The sequence below is a fragment of the Sinocyclocheilus grahami genome, unplaced genomic scaffold (genome assembly GCF_001515645.1).
Source record: "Sinocyclocheilus grahami isolate Dianchi unplaced genomic scaffold, SAMN03320097.WGS_v1.1 scaffold14.1, whole genome shotgun sequence".
Classification (NCBI taxonomy): Eukaryota; Metazoa; Chordata; class Actinopteri; order Cypriniformes; family Cyprinidae; genus Sinocyclocheilus; species Sinocyclocheilus grahami.
Window position 1 is genome coordinate 1,025,826 of NW_015505193.1, and position 20,043 is coordinate 1,045,868.

At 37.0% G+C, this 20,043-nt stretch overlaps 2 protein-coding genes across 2 annotated transcripts; one reads left to right on the plus strand and one right to left on the minus strand.

The window, feature by feature from the left end:
* The first annotated feature begins 386 nt into the window (after positions 1 to 386).
* On the plus strand, positions 387 to 13,101 carry LOC107600583 (uncharacterized). The gene is made up of 20 exons (XM_016292520.1): positions 387 to 594; positions 786 to 930; positions 1,024 to 1,116; positions 2,704 to 2,796; positions 3,089 to 3,150; positions 3,234 to 3,406; positions 3,489 to 3,627; positions 4,699 to 4,866; positions 5,311 to 5,430; positions 5,556 to 5,670; positions 6,561 to 6,669; positions 6,844 to 7,064; positions 7,673 to 7,813; positions 8,444 to 8,510; positions 8,961 to 9,187; positions 9,273 to 9,521; positions 10,294 to 10,623; positions 11,150 to 11,254; positions 11,322 to 11,413; positions 12,231 to 13,101. The coding sequence occupies exons 1-20, from the start codon at positions 572 to 574 to the stop codon at positions 12,301 to 12,303; spliced, it is 2,745 nt and encodes a 914-aa protein (XP_016148006.1). The 5' UTR covers positions 387 to 571; the 3' UTR covers positions 12,304 to 13,101.
* A 535-nt stretch (positions 13,102 to 13,636) lies between these two features.
* LOC107600593 (dnaJ homolog subfamily A member 2-like) lies at positions 13,637 to 19,512 on the minus strand. Its single transcript, XM_016292530.1, has 7 exons — positions 19,400 to 19,512; positions 18,061 to 18,141; positions 16,636 to 16,769; positions 16,360 to 16,556; positions 15,591 to 15,735; positions 15,384 to 15,511; positions 13,637 to 13,871 (listed from the first exon to the last, which is right to left on the minus strand). The coding sequence occupies exons 1-7, from the start codon at positions 19,510 to 19,512 to the stop codon at positions 13,683 to 13,685; spliced, it is 987 nt and encodes a 328-aa protein (XP_016148016.1). The 3' UTR covers positions 13,637 to 13,682.
* Between the last annotated feature and the right edge of the window lie 531 nt (positions 19,513 to 20,043).

The following is a 20,043-nucleotide window of genomic DNA, read 5'->3' on the forward strand; positions in this document are numbered from 1 at the left end:
TAAAAAATGCTGGGTTGTTTCAACCCAATGTTGGGTCAAATATGGACTAACCCAACTGTTGGGTTAAATTTTGGTTAAATTTTTAAATGAGCTTTTTAACCCAACAGTTGGGTTAGTCCATATTTGACCCAACATTGGGTTGAAACAACCCAGAATTTTTTAGAGTGTACTAATACACTGCTTAAAACTATAATTGTTCAGAATGTGTAGTTTACTAGCTAATAAAAATAAACTTAAATTGTAATCCTTCAAAAATGTGAAAGTGTTAAATAATTCAATGTTGTATTTAATATTAGTTATTTATATATTTATATTATTTTATAAACACATCTAAATTAACATATATAAATGTTATTTTTTTCCTGAGATTTGATGCAGTGACACAATTTTGCATTGTGATTCCGCAATGACATTGCAACCTCATTTAGCAACTTTTAGCAACAAGTCAACCTTCCTTTAGCAACTTCCCCTGAAGATGAGTTGGCAACACTACTGAAGGTCTTCTTCTGTAATCTGACTCTAATGGTTTCCTCAGCAACAGACGTGGCTTTGTTGTAATCATGCATCATTCATGAAGATAACCTCAGTGAACAGGTGAGACACTTTCTCTTTAGGTAGAACTATCTGTTATGTTTGAATTTGATTGAAGTACGACAAGAGCTCATTTCATTATGTTGACTGTGTGTGTAGTGTATATATGTATATACATTTTTATATAATTATTTCATTTTAAAGCATTTAGGACAATGAAATCGAGCTTACACAAAGTGCCTTGTCTTTTATAGGATGGAAGAGTGTTTGCATTTGGTCTGTGAGTCGATGGGTGTACATGAGGATGATGATGTCGGCGTGGACGTGGTCTGTTCCCTCTATAAGAGCGTCTTCCTCATCACCGCCAGCCTGGATGAGACAAAGAGAGCCATTATACAGGTGAACAAGACCTTCTGCTGTCTCAGAAGCTCATGAATGAGACAGAAAAGAGAAGCAGAAAGAAAAAGAAAATGTCTTGTGTGATATGTTCAGGTCAGCGGTCAGAGTGGAGGCTTGTCATGTCCAGCCAGAGGAGTTCTGCATGTTCTCCTAGTGATGGAGAAACAACGTGACAACAGAGAAGAGGCATTTCTTCATTTAATTCATCTATATTTCCATATAATATTCTGCTTCATTCTATATTTCTCTTATTTATACTAAATCTAAATTAAGATAATAATTATATTGCAATATAAACATGTTATATATTATGTAGTAATTAAGATTTTTCCTTTGAACTAATCTACATTTACATTTAGTCATTTAGCAGACGCTTTTATCCAAAGCGACTTACAAATGAGGACAATAAAAGCAGTCAAAACTAACAAAAGAGCAACAATATAAAAGTGACGTGACATTTTTGTGACCCATACTCGGAATTAGTGCTCTGCATTTATCCCATCCAAAGTGCACACACACAGCAGTGAACACACACACACCGTGAACACACAGCCGGAGCAGTGGGCAGCCATTTATGGTGCTTGCTCAAGGGCACCTCAGTCGTGGTATTGAAGGTGGGAGAGAGCGCTGTACATTCCTCCTAGTGATGGAGAAACAACGTGACAACAGAGAAGAGGCATTTCTTCATTTAATTCATCTATATTTCCATATAATATTCTGCTTCATTCTATATTTCTCTTATTTATACTAAATCTAAATTAAGATAATAATTATATTGCAATATAAACATGTTATATATTATGTAGTAATTAAGATTTTTCCTTTGAACTAATCTACATTTACATTTAGTCATTTAGCAGACGCTTTTACGCTTATCCAAAGCGACTTACAAATGAGGACAATAAAAACAGTCAAAACTAACAAAAGAGCAACAATATAAAAGTGACGTGACATTTTTGTGACCCATACTCGGAATTAGTGCTCTGCATTTATCCCATCCAAAGTGCACACACACAGCAGTGAACACACACACACACCGTGAACACACACCCGGAGCAGTGGGCAGCCATTTATGGTGCTTGCTCAAGTGCACCTCAGTTGTGGTATTGAAGGTGGGAGAGAGCGCTGTACATTCACTCCCCCCACCTACAATCCCTGCCGGTACGAGACTCGAACCCACAACCTCTCTAACCATTAGGCCACGACTTCCCCTCATAGAAGTGCAAATGACAAGTCTCGATTAGCCTAAAGCAGTACACGTAGCAAGGTGTATATATATATTTATATATTATACACACACATATACACACACAAAGAAAAGCAAGTAGATAAAATAGAAAACTAGTGTTTGTTTGTTTTTTTTAAAGAAAAAAGAAGATAAATATAGATAAAGTAGAATTAAAATAGAATAGAAAGTGCTAGAATTAGAGGGTCAAATAAAGGTGGAACAGCTGTGTTTTAGTCGTTTCTTGAAGATGGTTAAGGACTCAGCTGCTGGGATTGATTTGGGCAGGTCATTCCACCAGGAGGGCACAGTTAATGAAAAAATGATAATCTGACAATGAATTGAGAACTTGATTCTGGAAACAAACGCTCTGATGTCTGCCAGGGCATTTTCTATGGCTTTTTTTTTTCTTACTGTGAACCTTTGCCTTGTCAGATATTTATCTTTGTTTTAAGGTCTTTTGGGTGCGTGAATGTGAAATTGTGAAATTATATTATATAAATTGTGACGTTGTATTGTTGCAAATTAACGGCTTATAATTTCTGTAGCTGTACTGGGATCTCCAGATGTTGAAGGCTGGTAGAATCAATCATAAACAAAACACACAATCCTCAACAATCAACTTTAGCTCCAGACAACAGGTAGATAACCAAGTCATATTATTCTATTCTATTCTATTACATGAGCACACATAACACTGTATAATATAATTATATACAATATAGTACAATATAATTATGATTCCATATCTAATATATTAATTTATATTGATTTTACAATTTGTTTATTTTTTTTAATGGTTTATTTTGTATGCTTTTGGTTAATCAGCTTTGCACTCTATTTCAGCTCATGATCATTCACTCATTTGTTAATCACTTTGGAGAAAGGTGTCTGCTAAATATATGTGGGCATCTTTTTTTTTTTTTTTAGAAGCAGGATCCAGAGCAGTTTATTGTCTTGTGTTTTCAGAACAGAACCAAGAGACTTTGCACCAGGTTATTTACACACACTCTTTCATTCAGCTGCTCACAATCACATTGAACAAATTGACTATATATTCATCCTGCTTTCTGTTTAGACTCGTTCTTGACGGCGTGTGGAGTGTCCTACCGTCTCTTTCTCAGAGGAACGCCGGCGTCATGCGACCGGGCACGATCTGTCCCAGCACTACCGACATCCTCCAGCTCCTGTATTACAAATATGAGGTCATCAGAGAGCGACTGTACAGAGAGATGTTACAAGATGAATATGGTAAGAAATATTCCTAAATGGAGTTCATAAATGTTCCCTTTCTCAGAACAGTTTAACAGTATCTTTTTGCACATCGTTACAGGCGTTGTCTGGTGGAACTCGATGTCAGCGTGGGATCAGACAGAATGTGTGTGTGAATTAGGAGTGTGTGTAGAGCTGGCTTTCAGACACAGAGACTGGCTTCAGGTGTGTGGGCTTCCCGGGGCCCTCCGTTGCTACAGGTACTACTAGTTATTTGTGCATTTGTAAGTGCAGTTGCAAAATTTTGAGTTGTTTGTCATGTGTTTCAATGAATTATACTTTCTAAAGGTGTAACAATGAATAGATAAGTTTATAACGTATTATAACTGTGGTTACAATTATTCATGAGCTCATACAATGCATTATAATTTGCATTATGTGGCATGATGCATTCAAAATACTGGTAACACTTTAATAAAGTTTTAATTATTAATATAAGTTAACTGCATTCTTTAACATGAACTAATGATGAAAAAGACTTCTAAATAATTTATTAAACTTAATGTTAATTTCAGCATATACTAAAACATTAATAAAATCCAAAAAGCTGTATCTGTTAATATTATGCAATGGATTTGCGCTAATACGAACTAACAATGAATAATTGTGACCCTGGACCACAAAACCAGTCACAAGGGTCAATTTTTCGAAATTGAGATTTATACATCATCTGAAAGCTGAATAAATGTAATAATAAAAAATAATTTAAAAAAGCTTTCCATTGATGTATGTATGATTTGTTAGGATAGGACAATATTTGGCTGAGATACAACTATTTGAAAATCTGGAATCTGAAGGTGCAAAAAAAAAAAAAATCAAAATACTGAGAAAATCGCCTTTAAAGTTGTCCAAATTTAGTTCTTAGCAATGCATATTACTAATCAAAAATGAAGTTTTAATATATTTACAGTAGGAAATTTACAAAATATCTTCATGGAACATGATCTTTACTTAATGTCCTAATGATTTTTGGCATAAAAGAAAAATCAATAATTTTGACCCATACAATGTATTTTTGGCTATTGCTACAAATATACCCCAGCGACTTAAGACTGCTTTTGTGGTCCAGGGACACAATTGTACTTTTATTAACAAACATTAACAAAGATTAGTAATTAATTTTTTGCTCATTGTTAGTTAATGCATTAACTAATGTTAAAATTATCATTAACTAATGGGGCCTTATTGTAGTGTTACCAAAACACTCTTTTATAATCCGTTATATGAAGGCTTCAAGTAAAATGATTAGTTATATTTGATGAATATGGCAGGAGCTGTGGTTCTGTGGTCTTGCGAGGCTGTCCTGAGAGTGTTACATCTAGAGATCAGGCTTGGTCATCTAAAACGAGGGAACAGGCCTGGTCCGCTGTCATCTTCCTGTCGGAGCTGGACTCACATTATCAAGATGAGAAGGAATCGATCAGCGCGCTCATGAACAGGTCATTCTATTGTGTTCATCAGTTGATGAATTCTCATAAATGCACGTGATTGGCTTAAAGCATCAGTAGGTCTCATATATCTCAGATAAAGTCGATTTAGGCCAGACATTTGATGACTGTTACTGGTGTATTTTTATGTCGTAGAATAAAATGTGAAAGTATCTTGAGCTTGTGTTGACCACAGACCTTAATTCGGGTGTTTTAAGTAAAAATCCATTCTAAAAACCTTTGCGATGTGCTAAGACACAACTCGTTTACAGATTGTGGCCTACAAAAATACGTCTTCCCTTCAGCACATAATATATAAGCATGCATAACTAGAACTTTGACATTCATATACTGACATAGTTAAGCATGACCTTTTAATGTCAATATCGATCTGTAATATTAAACATATTATGCTAATGGTTGCAGATGTTGTGTTGTGATTTATTGCTCCTGTAGATTGGGACAGGAAGCTCTGCATGTTATATATCTCAGTATGTGTGTTGCTCTGCGGAGAGCCGAGAGAGAGAATCAGTCCTACACGGCACTGCTGGTCGCCAGACAGCACTGGGACAGATGGTGAGCGTGTTAAATATGGGAAGTGGACACATCATCCGTATTTGAAACATTACACGCTGACACATCCACCTATTTTCACTCCGAAGTCTGCAAGCTTGAATCCAAACCATCTCTGTGTGCTCTAGGCCTTATATGAGAGGTTCAGTCAGTCAGGATCTCACCAGGATCTGGATTCAGGAAAATGTGGATCCCACTGCTAAAAAACAGCAGGGCTGGAAAACAGGAAATTGCGCACAACAGGTACTGTGTGCACAGATACATGACATTTGCTGCCTTCAAGTCCTCCAAATTCCTATTCATGAGTTCAGAAGTTACAGTATGTTGTGTTATAAGTTCAAGGGATTTGGGCTGGAATTAAATGAAAATGTTTGGTGCTCACTAAGGCATAAGAGACTTTTTATTTGATTAAAAATATAGTAAAAATAGTAATAATGTGAGTAGTATTACAATTTAAAATAATTGTTTTCTATATATTTTAAAATGTAATTTATTTCTGTGATGTAAAGCTGTATTTTCAGCATCATTACTCCAGTCTTCAGTGTCACATGATCCTTCAGAAATCATTCTAATATGCTGATTTGATGCTCAAGAAACACTTTGTTGTTTTGGACCCATATCTGGGTCCACAGAGTTTAAGTTAAGAAGCATTTCTTATTAATTCAACAGTTTAATATTTTTGTGGAAACCATAATACATTTTTCTTCAGGAATATATGATGAAAAGAAAGTTCAAAAGAACAGCATTTATTTGAAATATAAATCATTTGTAACATTATAAATCTCTTTACTGTCAATTTTGATCAATTTACTGCATCCTTGCTGAATAAAATATTTAGTTTATATGAATTTTTTTTTTATAAAAAAAAAATACTTAAAAAAATGTACTGACCCTAAATACTGTATATTGTATCCTTCTTATGCTCCCACAAAGAATAATGGGAAATTTAGGAAAAACATGGGAAATTCATTTGGTCTCCTCATAAACCGGCTTCATGAACAGTAAAATAAATACATAGATTCATATGCGATTTTCTTGTAATATAAAATAATTCCAACATGACTTTAAGGCTGAAATATTTTCCTTGTGTTATGTAGTTTTATAATTGATTGTTTGTTTTTTTTACCCATCAGGCTGTGCTGCAGTTTTTGGTTCTGTGTCAGGAGCAGGAAAGGAAACGATTGGTGGAGATCATACACAGGCTTTCCCCGAGTGACCTCGAGGGAAACATTCAGAAAAACAGTTAAAAACATCAACTACATATAAAAACACAAACACCACTACAAAAGTGATATGTTGTTCCAAATTAATATGTTTTGGGTGAACTAGCCGAAATGACTAGTAACTTAGTATTAGAAGCACATCAGCTGTAAGATATGCCTCTGGTTTTCATTAAATTGTGTATACGTCTTTCAGATGTGGTTCATGGAAACGCGGTGGATCAGAGCTGTGTGTGGAGCCTACAGCAAATTAAAGCCTCTCTACAGGAAGCACATGGTTCTTATACTAGTCCATTCGCCCCAGGGTGTTCTGGGATAGGTGTCTCATGGGGGGAATGTGCCACTCATTTGCTGACCCAGCTGACACAAGCACAGGATGATGAGGCCTGGACTGTTTTAAACTCTCTGCCAGATTTGGTGAATCTCAGCATATACAGCATATACTGTACTGTGCAGTAATCAGTATGCAAGTATTGCATTTTGAACAGAACCATAGTATATACTGTAGTAATCATAAAAGATTAAGTGTGCATTTGTCAAATTTAAACTAAGCTAAAATAGAAAATGAAATATAATAATAAAGTTAAAGAATATGAAAAGCAAAGTAGTAAGTAAACCAAACATTCTGAATGCATCTTGACAGTGTGCAGAGCAGATGGTGTTTATGTAAGGTATAATGTACATCCAGCCGCTTGTTATCTCAGAATAAACCCCGACAGGGTGATCAGGATCAGTCTTGTATCAGCCTGAAGGGGTTTATTCTGAGATAACAACCGGCTGGATGTACATTATCCCGCTTACACGGTTACTTGCCACATAAGTAAAAACGCAAAGCTTCCACCAAGAAAAAATTGTTCAAGCAAGAGTACAGCGCTGACTGCTGTTACCCAGATGAGCCTGTGTTATTAGCTTTTACCGGTTGTTATCGAGGGATAACATACCTCGGAATGTCGCGACTGACCAATCAGAATCAAGTATTCCACTGAGCCGTGTAATAATGTGTCAATGTCTCTTTCACTTCTTAGGACCCTGAGGGTCTTTGGACTTTGCTTCGCAAATATGAGAGTGAACTTCACAGACCCAGTTTTCACAACCTGCATGAAGTTTTGCAGTCACGTGGACCAGCGCACGCCAGCAGAGGCACCGGCGCAGTGAACGCTCACACTGTAATGACAAATTACTTCCACACTTACACATTATCAATCACAAATCAAGCTATTAGATCCTTTGTGTTTCATGATTGTTTAGAAAATCATGTATGCACTAGATCTTCAGCAAGGCTTCACTTTTGCTGTTAACAGATGATGCCTACAATCTACTGTATGCAGAGATCTGAAGAAACTACACTCTAAAAAATAAAGGTTTCAAAAAGGCGATACCATTAAAGAACCATTTTTGGTTCCCCAAAGAACCTTTCAGTGCACAGTTCTGAAACCGAACAATTTTTTACTGTGAAGAACATTTTAATAATCTAAAGAACTAAAGAATCAATAAGGAACCTTTTGTGCAATAGAAAGGTTCCATGGATGTTAAAGGTTCTGGAATCATCAGTGCCAATAAAGAACCTTTATTTTTAAGTGTATGCAATGATCTGCAGAACCTATAGTGTAACATAAAGAACTTTCATAATATCCAGAAAACCTTGTCGCCAACTCAAGAACCCTATCTAGTGAGAAATGGCTCTTGATACACAGAATGTTCAAGAAACCAACGAGGAACCTTCGCTTAAAGAGGTTATCCAGATATTCAGTTGAAAGGGATACAAGGTGAGCAACTGTTTCCTGTGTCTCTGTTAGGAGAGAGAGAGGACTGAACAGGAACAGGAAGAGCTGTCAGATGGTGAAAAAGAAGAACTCTGCACTGGTGAATGACATTCATATGCCAGACCATTAATACAATGAAGCATTAAACAAGGATACGAGAAAGTTTTAACATTAAAACTATAAGATTAATCATATATGCATGTACACAGCCCTTCAAAACTTTGGGGTCGGTCGGATTTTGAAAGAAGTCTCTAATGCTTGCCAAGGCTGCATTTATTGAGAAAACAGTAATAATGTGAAATATTATCACAATTTAAAATAACCGTTTTCTATTTTAAATATATATATTAAAATGTAATTTATTCCTGTGATGCAAAGCTGAATTTTCAGCATCATTACTCCAGTCTTCAGTGTCACATGATCCTTCAGAAATCATTCTAATATGCTGATTTGCTGCTCAAGAAACAGTTCTTATTACTGTTAATGTTGAAAACAGTTGTGCTGCTTAATACAGTATTTTGTGATGAATGCATTTATTTTGTGTTTGAAGGCTGTGGCATGGCTTTAGATCCAGAAGATACTCCATATTTAGAGATCCTGTGTGTCAGAGACCCAAGAGATGAAGAGAGCATGATGGAGACGAGGGACAGAGACAAAGAGAGAAGAGAGGGAGACATTAAGAGCAGAGGAGACCCTCAGGAGATCTCAGTGGAAAAACAAAACTCTCTGATCACACTGGCCTGGAGCAAACCAGCCCACGCAAAGAATTACATCCAGGTACATACACACAAACATATGCACTCCTTCTATCTTAAATCTGCTCAAATTGTTCATTCATTCATAAAATGGCTTAATTCTACAGGAAGTGACCTCGGCTCAGGAAGTAGAGGCCATCTCTATTGTAATGCAGGAGGATACAGCTGATAACACACATGTTCCTGGCACAACTGTGAACAACTGTGACAGGATTGTGAACATTTACACACAGCAGGAGAACATAAGCTCCGTCTCACTGCAGCCAAGTGAACAATATGAAGAAATGCATTCAGATCACATAGATAATGTGAAAGGAAAGGCACAGATCCAAGATGACCGTTCAGGCTTCATCACAGTAAGACAACCACTTCAAATTATCCAGCTCTAGCTTCCCTTTTGACAACATAATAAAGTGTCTCTGTGTTCTCTGCTATTTGCATACTATTTGTAATATATAATATGTTGAGATTAGGAATTGTTAGATCAGAGGTATACTCAACCTTTTTCAGATAACTTTTTTGGTTATCTGAACTTCTGTAATATAAAATACTTGATGTTCCTCCGAGATGATAATAATGCACTGAACTTTCAAAAGATATGAACTACTTTGTGAGATATTTATATTCGTATTTCTTTTTATAAAATAGTATTTTCTTATTTTATTTTATTTGCATGCTTATCACAATCTCACAGCCCCACTGAAGTTTCCACTAAGAGTTCTATAATAGTTATAATAATTATTAAAATAAAAAATACCATAAATAATATAAATAATATCAGATCAGAGGTTCTCAACCTTTTTTGTTGTCTGAATTCCTGTGATATAAAATATGTACTTGAAGTGCCCGAGATGCTAATAAAGCACTCAACTTTCAAAAGATATCAATTTCATTATATGTTTGTAAAAATATTTATATTAGTATTTTCTTTTAAAAGCCCCCTGAAGTTCCCCCAAAGGGATTCTGTAAGTTATAATAATAATAATAAAAAAAAAAAATTAAAATAAAAAATTGTCAGTTCTATAGCGCCCTGCCCAAACCCAAAATTTAAAGCTGGAACTAAATGAATGAATAAATGAAAAATCCTTTCACAATAATTATACAACAAATGTGATTCTCATTCTCCAGGCTGGGCAGCAACAGGAGGACATAAGAGATGGAGAGTTCACATTCAGTGACACCCAACAGCCCGACCAAACACCACCCACTGCTCCAAGGCTGCTACAAAACACTGACACAACAGATACTAACACAGCACCAGCAAGTGTCCATTTCCCAGACACGCAACCCTCGCAAACATTTGAGACCCATGAGATGGAGGCATCGCTTCAGGAGCTGAGCAACGATGAGATCTGTGAGAGAGCAGGTGAGCGGGAGGCAATGATGCGCTGTCTAGTGGACATCCAGAGGAGAGCAGAGCGACGCTGGCAGCGAGACCGAGACAGACAACTACTCAGAGTGAGCCAACTCATGCTGCATGACATTTCTGTGTGGTTTGTTTATGGAAGCCCACTGCCACACGCACACACAAAAAAAACATGCTTTGCTAAATAATACTGACAAAAACGTACAATTACGACATAAAAAGTAAAACAAAAAGTCGACATGAGAAGTCATAATTATGAAGTGAAACGAAAAATGTTGAGAATTGAAGTTGCAAATGACAAAGCTGAAATTATGAGAAAAACGTTGAAATTCCTGTCATAACTGACTTTTCATCTCATAATTATGACTTTTTATAATTGCTATATCTTAATTTTGACTAATTGCTATTATCTCAATTTCACTTATAATAAAGACTTAGTATGTATTAATTTGGACTTTTTAATCGTAATTATGACTTAATATCTCATAATGTCTACTTTTTTATGTCATCATTACGATTTACCAGTGCATGCTTGTTGGAAATGGTCTTCCATGCATTTATTTGCAGAATATTTAGTTAAAAAGGCCATATACTTTGACCTTTTTCAAACCTGTTCAGGTTCAAGAGCGACTGGCTATCGTCCAGAGTCGGAAGGCAGATGAAGATCTGTTGGGTCTGACACAGGAAGACACACTCAGACATCTGACCGACACACTACGACAGGTACACACCCTCATACTTTCAGAGACCTCTATGTGGACATGATGTAAATGTTGATCGAATGTTCTAGGAGGACGAGCAACAACAGAAAACTTTAGTAAGAGAGAAACTCCAGCAGATGAGGAGAGAACGCTCCTGCATTCTCCAGACCAGACGGGAGAGGTAACGTATACACGCTTATGCTAGGCTAGTTCATTCTGACAGTGATCACCAGGTGTTTCATGTCATTTAAAGGAGTACTTCACCCTAAAATTTCAATTCCGTCATCATTTATTCATCCTGATGCCATACGCTAAGTCGTATGTGTGTTTTTGTGGCTCATTTTGGTGCTTGAAATCTATGGAAACCCATTTTGCTTTGGTAAATCATAATTATGACATAAAAGTCATAATTTACATACCAAGTCAAAATTATGATAAAAGTTGAAAGACATAAGATGTTAAATTGACAAGTCAAAATTGACAAATCATAATTATGAGATAAATTGTCAAAAATTAAGTTGAAAGTGACAGGAAGTCAAAAGTTGAAATTATGAGATAAAAAGTCAAAAGTATAAATCAAAATTATAAGATAAAGTGGAAATTGATATACTAATTATCATATAATCATATTTATATTCATATTTATCACATATATAAATGATCATATTTATGAGATAAACGGTCAAAACGACCTGTCATAATGAGATAAAAAGTCATCAATCGAAATGCACAAAAATATTTTATACGATTTTTCTTTATATCATAATTATTACTTGGTATCTCACAATTTTGACCTTTTATGCCATAATTTGATTTAGCAAAGCATAATTTTTAACATGACAGAAATCGGCTTCTGTATGAAGCAACCTGTGGTGATTGAAAAAGAGCAGCGTCAACAATCTGCTAAATTTCTCCATTTGTGTTGAAACTAAATAAGGGTCTTTCCAAAAAGAAAAGAAAGAAAGTTGCACTCGTCTAACAATGTTTTGTTTTTATAGAAATACGGCTGGGTTTAAAGAGCTCCTTGCGCCCACAGCTCAACGCATGACAGAAACTGAAGAAGGACGCTAGTGCGTACTCAACCCCATTTCTACAAATATACAGCACGCAGTCAAAACATTCATCCACTTTATTGATGTATGAGCACAAATGTAGCGGTGTTTGAATGATAGCAACTTGTATTCGCGTTTTAAACACTTCCCTAGTTGCCAATGATAAATGCCGCCCCCTATAGATTTATAACAGTGCTTACAATGCATGCACACATTGGCTGCTGATCTTTTAAGAAGACTGTGGTGTTTCTTTGGCAAATAATAAGTTGCATGACTCATATACCTTTATCATAGACAGTAAAGCACATTAAAACACTTCTGGGTTTGGTTTGCTTTGTATTAATCTCAGTAGAGAGTGTGTCACCCACATGCATGCTTTTCTGTCCTGCCATTGAATATAAACCAGCACAACAGTACAAGATGACTGACAGTGCCTAAATAACTGGCAAGTATATAATGAATCGCGTTTGAACATTTTATTGAACTCCAGGAAGCTCCACAATGCCTCAGTCTTTAACAACTTTGTGCGTGCGTGTTAATTATAACTTAAACAACACATTCGGTCTCCCCACAGACAGATATTTATATATTCAGAGAGCATATATACTGTGAAAGTCTACAATGGAAATGTAGTAATGAATAAATTAAATTATTTTGCTTTGCCTTTAGTTATGCTTGTCTTTTATTTAAAACAGTGCATGAATGAGTGTATTTGTAGGTAAGATTGCAGTAAATAAATGTAAGTGTATGTCTATATATACTGCAAGTGTGTGTGTTCGGTTCACTATATGAAGAACGTGGAGGGCGGAGATTGAATCTGTCCGAGCACATTAAAACACTTCTGGGTTTGGTTTGCTTTGTATTAATCTCAGTAGAGAGTGTGTCACCCACATGCATGCTATTCTGTCCTGCCATTGAATATAAACCAGCACAACAGTACAAGATGACTGACAGTGCCTAAATAACTGGCAAGTATATAATGAATCGCGTTTGAACATTTTATTGAACTCCAGGAAGCTCCACAATGCCTCAGTCTTTAACAACTTTGTGCGTGCGTGTTAATTATAACTTAAACAACACATTCGGTCTCCCCACAGACAGATATTTATATATTCAGAGAGCATATATACTGTGAAAGTCTACAATGGAAATGTAGTAATGAATAAATTAAATTATTTTGCTTTGCCTTTAGTTATGCTTGTCTTTTATTTAAAACAGTGCATGAATGAGTGTATTTGTAGGTAAGATTGCAGTAAATAAATGTAAGTGTATGTCTATATATACTGCAAGTGTGTGTGTTCGGTTCACTATATGAAGAACGTGGAGGGCGGAGATTGAATCTGTCCGACAAAAGGGAATTGTAATACTTCCCCAAAAAACTTGCAAAGAATTCTGGGACTACTGGTGGGCGCACTGCACCCCCGGACCATGCGGACCACCTTCTTCGTCGGAGCTGTCGTTGTATGCTTCACGGCGGTTACCACCAGATGATCCCTGGCTGATGTCAAAGTCCTGCAGATCAACTTCCTCCGCATCAGCTGAGATGACAGCAACCTCTGTACGCGACGGCAACAGATCCTCCAACTCCTGCGTGAACAAACACACAAGAAATGGGCACCTCGTCAGGTACACTCAAGTGTTATTTTAGTATCATCTAGGTACTATTATAGTTTGTATTAGTTTTCATTTTTATATTTTTCATTTTCTTTTTTTCACTTTAAATTTATTTTTTTATGTGTCCATATAGTTTTTATTATATAGTTTTTTGAAAACCAGTGTTTTTTAAAAATAATTATTTATAAACTATTACTCTTAATACTATTAAAAGTAATATTATTAAATACTATTAACATTTTGAATTAGCGTTTATTTTTTGCATTTTCGGTTTTAATTTAAATTTAGTAAATTAGTTTTTAAATATTTCTATTTAGCTTTTAAAGGGGTCATATGATGTTGCTAAAAAAGAACATTATTTGGTGTAATGAAATGTGTTTATGCGGTTTAAGGTTAAAAAACACATTATTTTCCACATACTGTACATTATTGTTTCTCCTCTATGCCCCGCCTTTCTGAAACATGTCGATTTTTACAAAGCTCATCGGTCTGAAAAGCGAGGTGTGCTGTGATTGGCCAGCTATCCAGTGCGTTATGATTGGCTGAATACCTCAAGCGTGTGACGGAAATGTTATGCCCCCTACCATATTGTGATGATGCCCTGTCTGGCCGGAGCGAAGAGACAAAAACATTAAAACCCATTATAAACGAGGCATTTGTTGCATCCAGTGGGCACATAATTACGGATTATAACAACTTTTTATAATGTCTTTTTACGCGCTGCGTTGCATCGCGCCGCGTAAACATAAAACCATGTCTGCATTTGTGATCGGAGAAATGACAAACAATAAGCTCTACTCTACACTGCCCAAAACTCGCGTTTGAATCATCAGTGGCAAATCCTTTAAATTAAAACGTACTTACAGTCTGTGAGTCAGAACAGCCGGCATTGTAGTCTACTCTACCAGGATCAGGAAACAGTCCTCCATAAAATGCGCTGCACACATCTGACTATTTGGGTTGAACTGTTCTGGAACAGTGTTGTAAATACAACTTAACCACTGATTTCTAGTCGTGTCCTCTTTTGGAAGACCAAACAAAGTAGTTTCGCTTTCACAATGAAACACAGCATCTTCATAACATGGCGGCCGCGGCAACAATACTACAGCAAGAATAAAAGTTACGCCTTTTTTCTTTGTGTGAACATTTGGGCGGTGTTATGCAAATCTTCCCACATCGTGACGTAGACATGTGGGGGCGTGTTAGAATGAGCCGTTTTAGGTAGGCGTGGCTTTGGATTTAAGATTTGAGTCTTTGCAACTTTACAGATCTTCTTTATGCAGCAAGAGCTTGTAACACTCCAAAGAGAAAGGAAAAATTTTAATCGCATCATATGACCCCTTTAATTAGTTTTGGTTTTAGTAATTTCAGCACTCCAACTTAAAATGATAAGTTCTTTTTAAATTTAATATTAATATTTTATTTCAGCTTTTAGAAAATTTTTCATAATTTTAGTTAACAATAACAACATTGTTGAAAACTCACCGTTAGTTTCTCTGTGCTGATCCAGCCATTCTCAGGAAACTTGACGTCAAACTTGATGTACAGATCTCCTTTCTCAAAGGGGTTTCTGTATTGAGGCATTCCTTCCCCTCGGATGACCCTCATAGAACCTGACAACAAGAACACAACATTTCCTACAGCATATTCTACAAAAACATGAACAGAACATTGACAAACCATTATGCTTACCTGGCTCTATGACTTTGCCAGGGGGATATTTGATGACGAGATGTCGTCCGTCAAGGTGCGTGAGCATGAACTGAAATCCGCACAGCGCCTCCACCAGACCAATCCTGTGGGACATGTGCAGATCGTTTCCATCACGACGAAACTCCTGTAAACACAGACATCATAGGTATTTGAGCTTTAAAAGAAAAGAAAAAAAAAAAACACATTTTAATGTTATTATTCTTATAATGCAAACATTTTCATTCTGCAAGACAGCACATCTTAACTGCCTGAAAGTGATTAAATGCTGCTTGCTTTAATGTACTTTAAGGGATCGTTCACCCAAAAATTCACCCATTTATCAAAATAATATTCTTGAAAGTAAATTAATTATAAATTGAATGAATTAGAACTGAAACTTGAAATCCTGTATGCAACACAAGTAATGACGCTTTTTTGAATAGTAATTTTAATCATTTCACATTATTTCGGATTATTAAAAATATCAAAACATTTTCAAAATTACAAATACTTTATATATTCAAATTTAAATTACAAATAATAAATTATTAATAATAATAATACATATGTATACATTTTATTCTAACCTTTATATTTTAGACCATTTTTGTACAGATTACTATAAAATATATTGATAGATTTCAGTGTGCACATTATCTATGGAAGAACATTGGGCAAAATAACCAATACATTGACAGATAATCAACATAGTTGTTGATTAGAGTCCTACTATTGACTCTACACTGCTCATTGTGTGTGTGTGCGCTACCTCATGATCTTTCTCCTGCAGCACCAGTATAATGTCTCCAGGCTCTGTGTTGGGTGACTGGTCCGCCTCTCCACTGAATGTGATCTTCTGTCCGTGTTTCATTCCTTTATCCACATGCACCTCCAAGACCTTCACCTCTTTAGACACTTTACGGCCCTCACACTCTTTACAGCGATCTTTCTCGTGGATCACTTCCCCTAAAAACACAACCAAGCATCGAAATGTTGTATTCAGACCATCACAAATTGAGTTCACTGAATGAAAATGAATTCTCACCCTCTCCATTGCAGTCGGTGCACACAGACTGCATCTGCTGTACCATGCCAGGAGCCAGCTGTCTGATCATGATCCGCATGCCGCGGCCCCGACACGTGGCACACTTCTGCACGGCCCCTGTTTTACCCCCTTGACTGAGGAATAAAGTTTGGTTTATTTAGGAAAAAAAGGCTATTTTGCATAAAGGGGTCATATGATGCGATTAAAAATTTTTTTTGGAGTGTTACAAGCTCTTGGTGCATAAAGAAGATCTGTAAAGTTGCAAAGACTAAAGTCTCAAATCCAAAGAGATACTCTTTATAAAAGTTAAGAGTCAGCCACGCCTACCTAAAACGGCTCGTTCTAACACGCCCCCACATGTCTACGTCACGATGTGGGAAGATTTGCATAACGCCGCCCATGTGGTTGCCGCAAGCCCTCCGGACGCTCGAATCCGCCTGCCGCGCCGCCTCTGCTCATTCTAGCCCTCTGGCCGTTCCTCACTTTATCCCCCGGCCTCTGCTCACTCTAGCCCTCCGGCCGTTCCTCACTTTATCCCCCGGCCTCTGCTCACTCTAGCCCTCCGGCCGTTCCTCACTTTATCCCCCGGCCTCTGCTCATTTAAGGCCACCGTGTGTGACGCTGTGTTTCGTTGTGAAAGCTAAACTACTTTGTTTGGCCTTCCAAAAATGGACGCGACTAGAAATCAGTGGTTAAGTTGTATTTACAACACTGTTCCAGAACACTTCAACCCACATTTTATGGAGGACTGTTTCCTGATCCTGGGAGAGTAGACTACAATGCCGGCTGTTCTGACTCACAGACTGTAAGTACGTTTTTTATATTTTAAGAGTTTTTATATTTTATATTTTTTATATTTAAAGCGAGTTTTTTGGGCAGTGTAGAGTAGTGCTTGTTGTTTGTCATTTCTCTGATCACAAATGCAGACATGGTTTTATGTTTACGCGGCGTGATGCAACGCAACGCGTAAAAAGACAGTATAAGTCATTATAATCCATAATTATGTCCTCACTGGATGCAACGAATGCCTCATTTATAATAGGTTTTCATGTTTTTGAATCATCGCTCCAGCCGGACAGGGCATCACAGTATGATAAGTGGCATAACATTTCCGTCACACGCTTGAGGTATTCAGCCAATCATAACGCACTGGATAGCTGGCCAATCACAGCACACCTCGCTTTTGTAGAACGATGAGCTTTGTAAAAATAGACGCGTTTCAGAAAGGCGGGGCATAGAGGAAAAACAATAATGTACAGTATGTAGAAAATAATGTGTTTTTTAACCTTAAATCGCATAAACATTTCATTACACCAAATAATGTTCTTTTTAGCAACATCATATGACCCCTTTAATATCTATAGGAACTGTACTTAATTGTTATAACCCTCAAAGATGTGGTATAAATCCTGCTCACACACTCACCCACTGCAGGCACTGCAGAGTACGTTCTTGCTTAGCTGTAGTTTGGTTGTTTTTCCATTGTACAGATCTTCCAAAGACACTCTATCAGGTATTTAAAAAGAAAGTTTCAAAATTGTTTAAAGAACATTTTTCATCTCACAACAGGTTTCTTTTCATTTGGAATAATGTGTACAGATAAATCATACACAATAAAGGCATCTTTACACAGCAGAGTTAAGGCTGCTCTGTGCCTGCTCAAAATTGTGTAATGCTGTATAAAAGTCAGACTAAATTATACCTGTTCCGACCAACCTTAGCCCATTGCATCAAAGAATACTGTTTTTGCTGTGTAAATGCATTTATGCCACCTCTGAACAGCATTAAAGCAGTAAATGCCACTTCAGAAGCACATCTATGCCACCTTTGCAGTGTAAATTTGGCATTATAAGTAAATAAGATCAATTTTGATTTCATGTTAAAAGGGATTGTTCACCCAAAAATTCTGTCATCATTTACTCACCGTCGAGCTGACGGTAGCCATTGACTTCTACACTACGCACAAAAATAAAAATTTCTTGCCAACAACCTTTACAATTTTACCAATTCCTAATCTGTGACTACATATTAAACTAATGTCTAAAGTCATTGAAAAGCCCAATTGTGAGTACTGAGGCGAAGAGAATCTGACTGATCAAAGGAAGCTGATTTCTGAGCCATGCTTGAAGGCAACCCTATCAGGTTATTTTTCTTGCACTAAGCACATTACATGGATTGTGCCTCTTCTCGGACCTTATGGCTGTGAATTCACATTGCCAGTTCTTTCATGCATCTATTGTGTGATAACTCCACATACCCCACGTTATTTTGGGTCTGACTGTGCTTTCTGAAATCCTTTGTGTGCACACAATCAAACAACAACACGCCAACATAACACTCCGACAACTTGAGCATCAAGGCCAGAGCCTGGTCACCTTCTAACAAAGGACTGAGCACAGATATGAGGATTCACATCGAGGAAATACCTCAAACAAGACCTTGCATGAACCATCTCTGACTCGTTGCATATCAGCCACGAGCTCAGGTTTAGCACAGCAGCTGGGAAGCTAAGCATCTCCTTCCACTGTAATGCTCTTGGACTGCAGCACCTGGCGGATGCTCTCAGCCGAAGGACACGTACAGCAATACAAATAGTAAACAAACTACATATCTGACTAGGTATCTTTCAAATCCTCCCCTAAATCATTTCCAGACCCGAAGAAAGGCCACACTGGAGGATCCAGGCAGCGGGCAACCTGCAAAACACACCAGTGGATCCCCAACATGCAGCGTCCCCCGTCACGCGCTTCTTTGGTTTCGTTACAACACGACGCGCGAGGCGGAAAGCACCGTCTCTACCTTTTTGAGCTCGTTCTCGGTGGCTGACGGAGATACTCCGAGGATGTCGTAGAGTTTAGTGTCTGCGACGTTCGCCATGTCTGCAGACCGGTGTAGCAGCAGCTGCGCGAGGAGGAGGAGCGGAGAGTCCGGCCGAGCACAGTGCGCATGCGCTCGCTTGCTCTCCTGCGCCACAGTGTGGTTGATAAACAATCACGTGTCTTTTTTTTTTTTGGAAACGAAACAGTTAATATCTTTCTATCTTTCATTTATTTGTGCTGTTTACTTTTTTTTCTTCTTTTTTGTGTCATACGATGCCTCGCCCTAAAACCACAAATAAAGTTGTACTTTGACTAGGTTTAAATTTCATTTCTGATTACTGTTGTTACACATAAATGTTTATTTTTCGCTTTTAAAAATCATTCAAATAAAACATTTGTTTACACACACACACACACACACAGATATATATATATATATATGTGTGTGTGTGTGTGTATATGTATATATATGTGTGTGTGTGTGTGTGTGTGTATATGTATATATATATGTGTGTGTGTGTATATGTGTGTATATATATATATATATATATATATATATGTGTGTGTGTGTGTGTATATGTATATATAT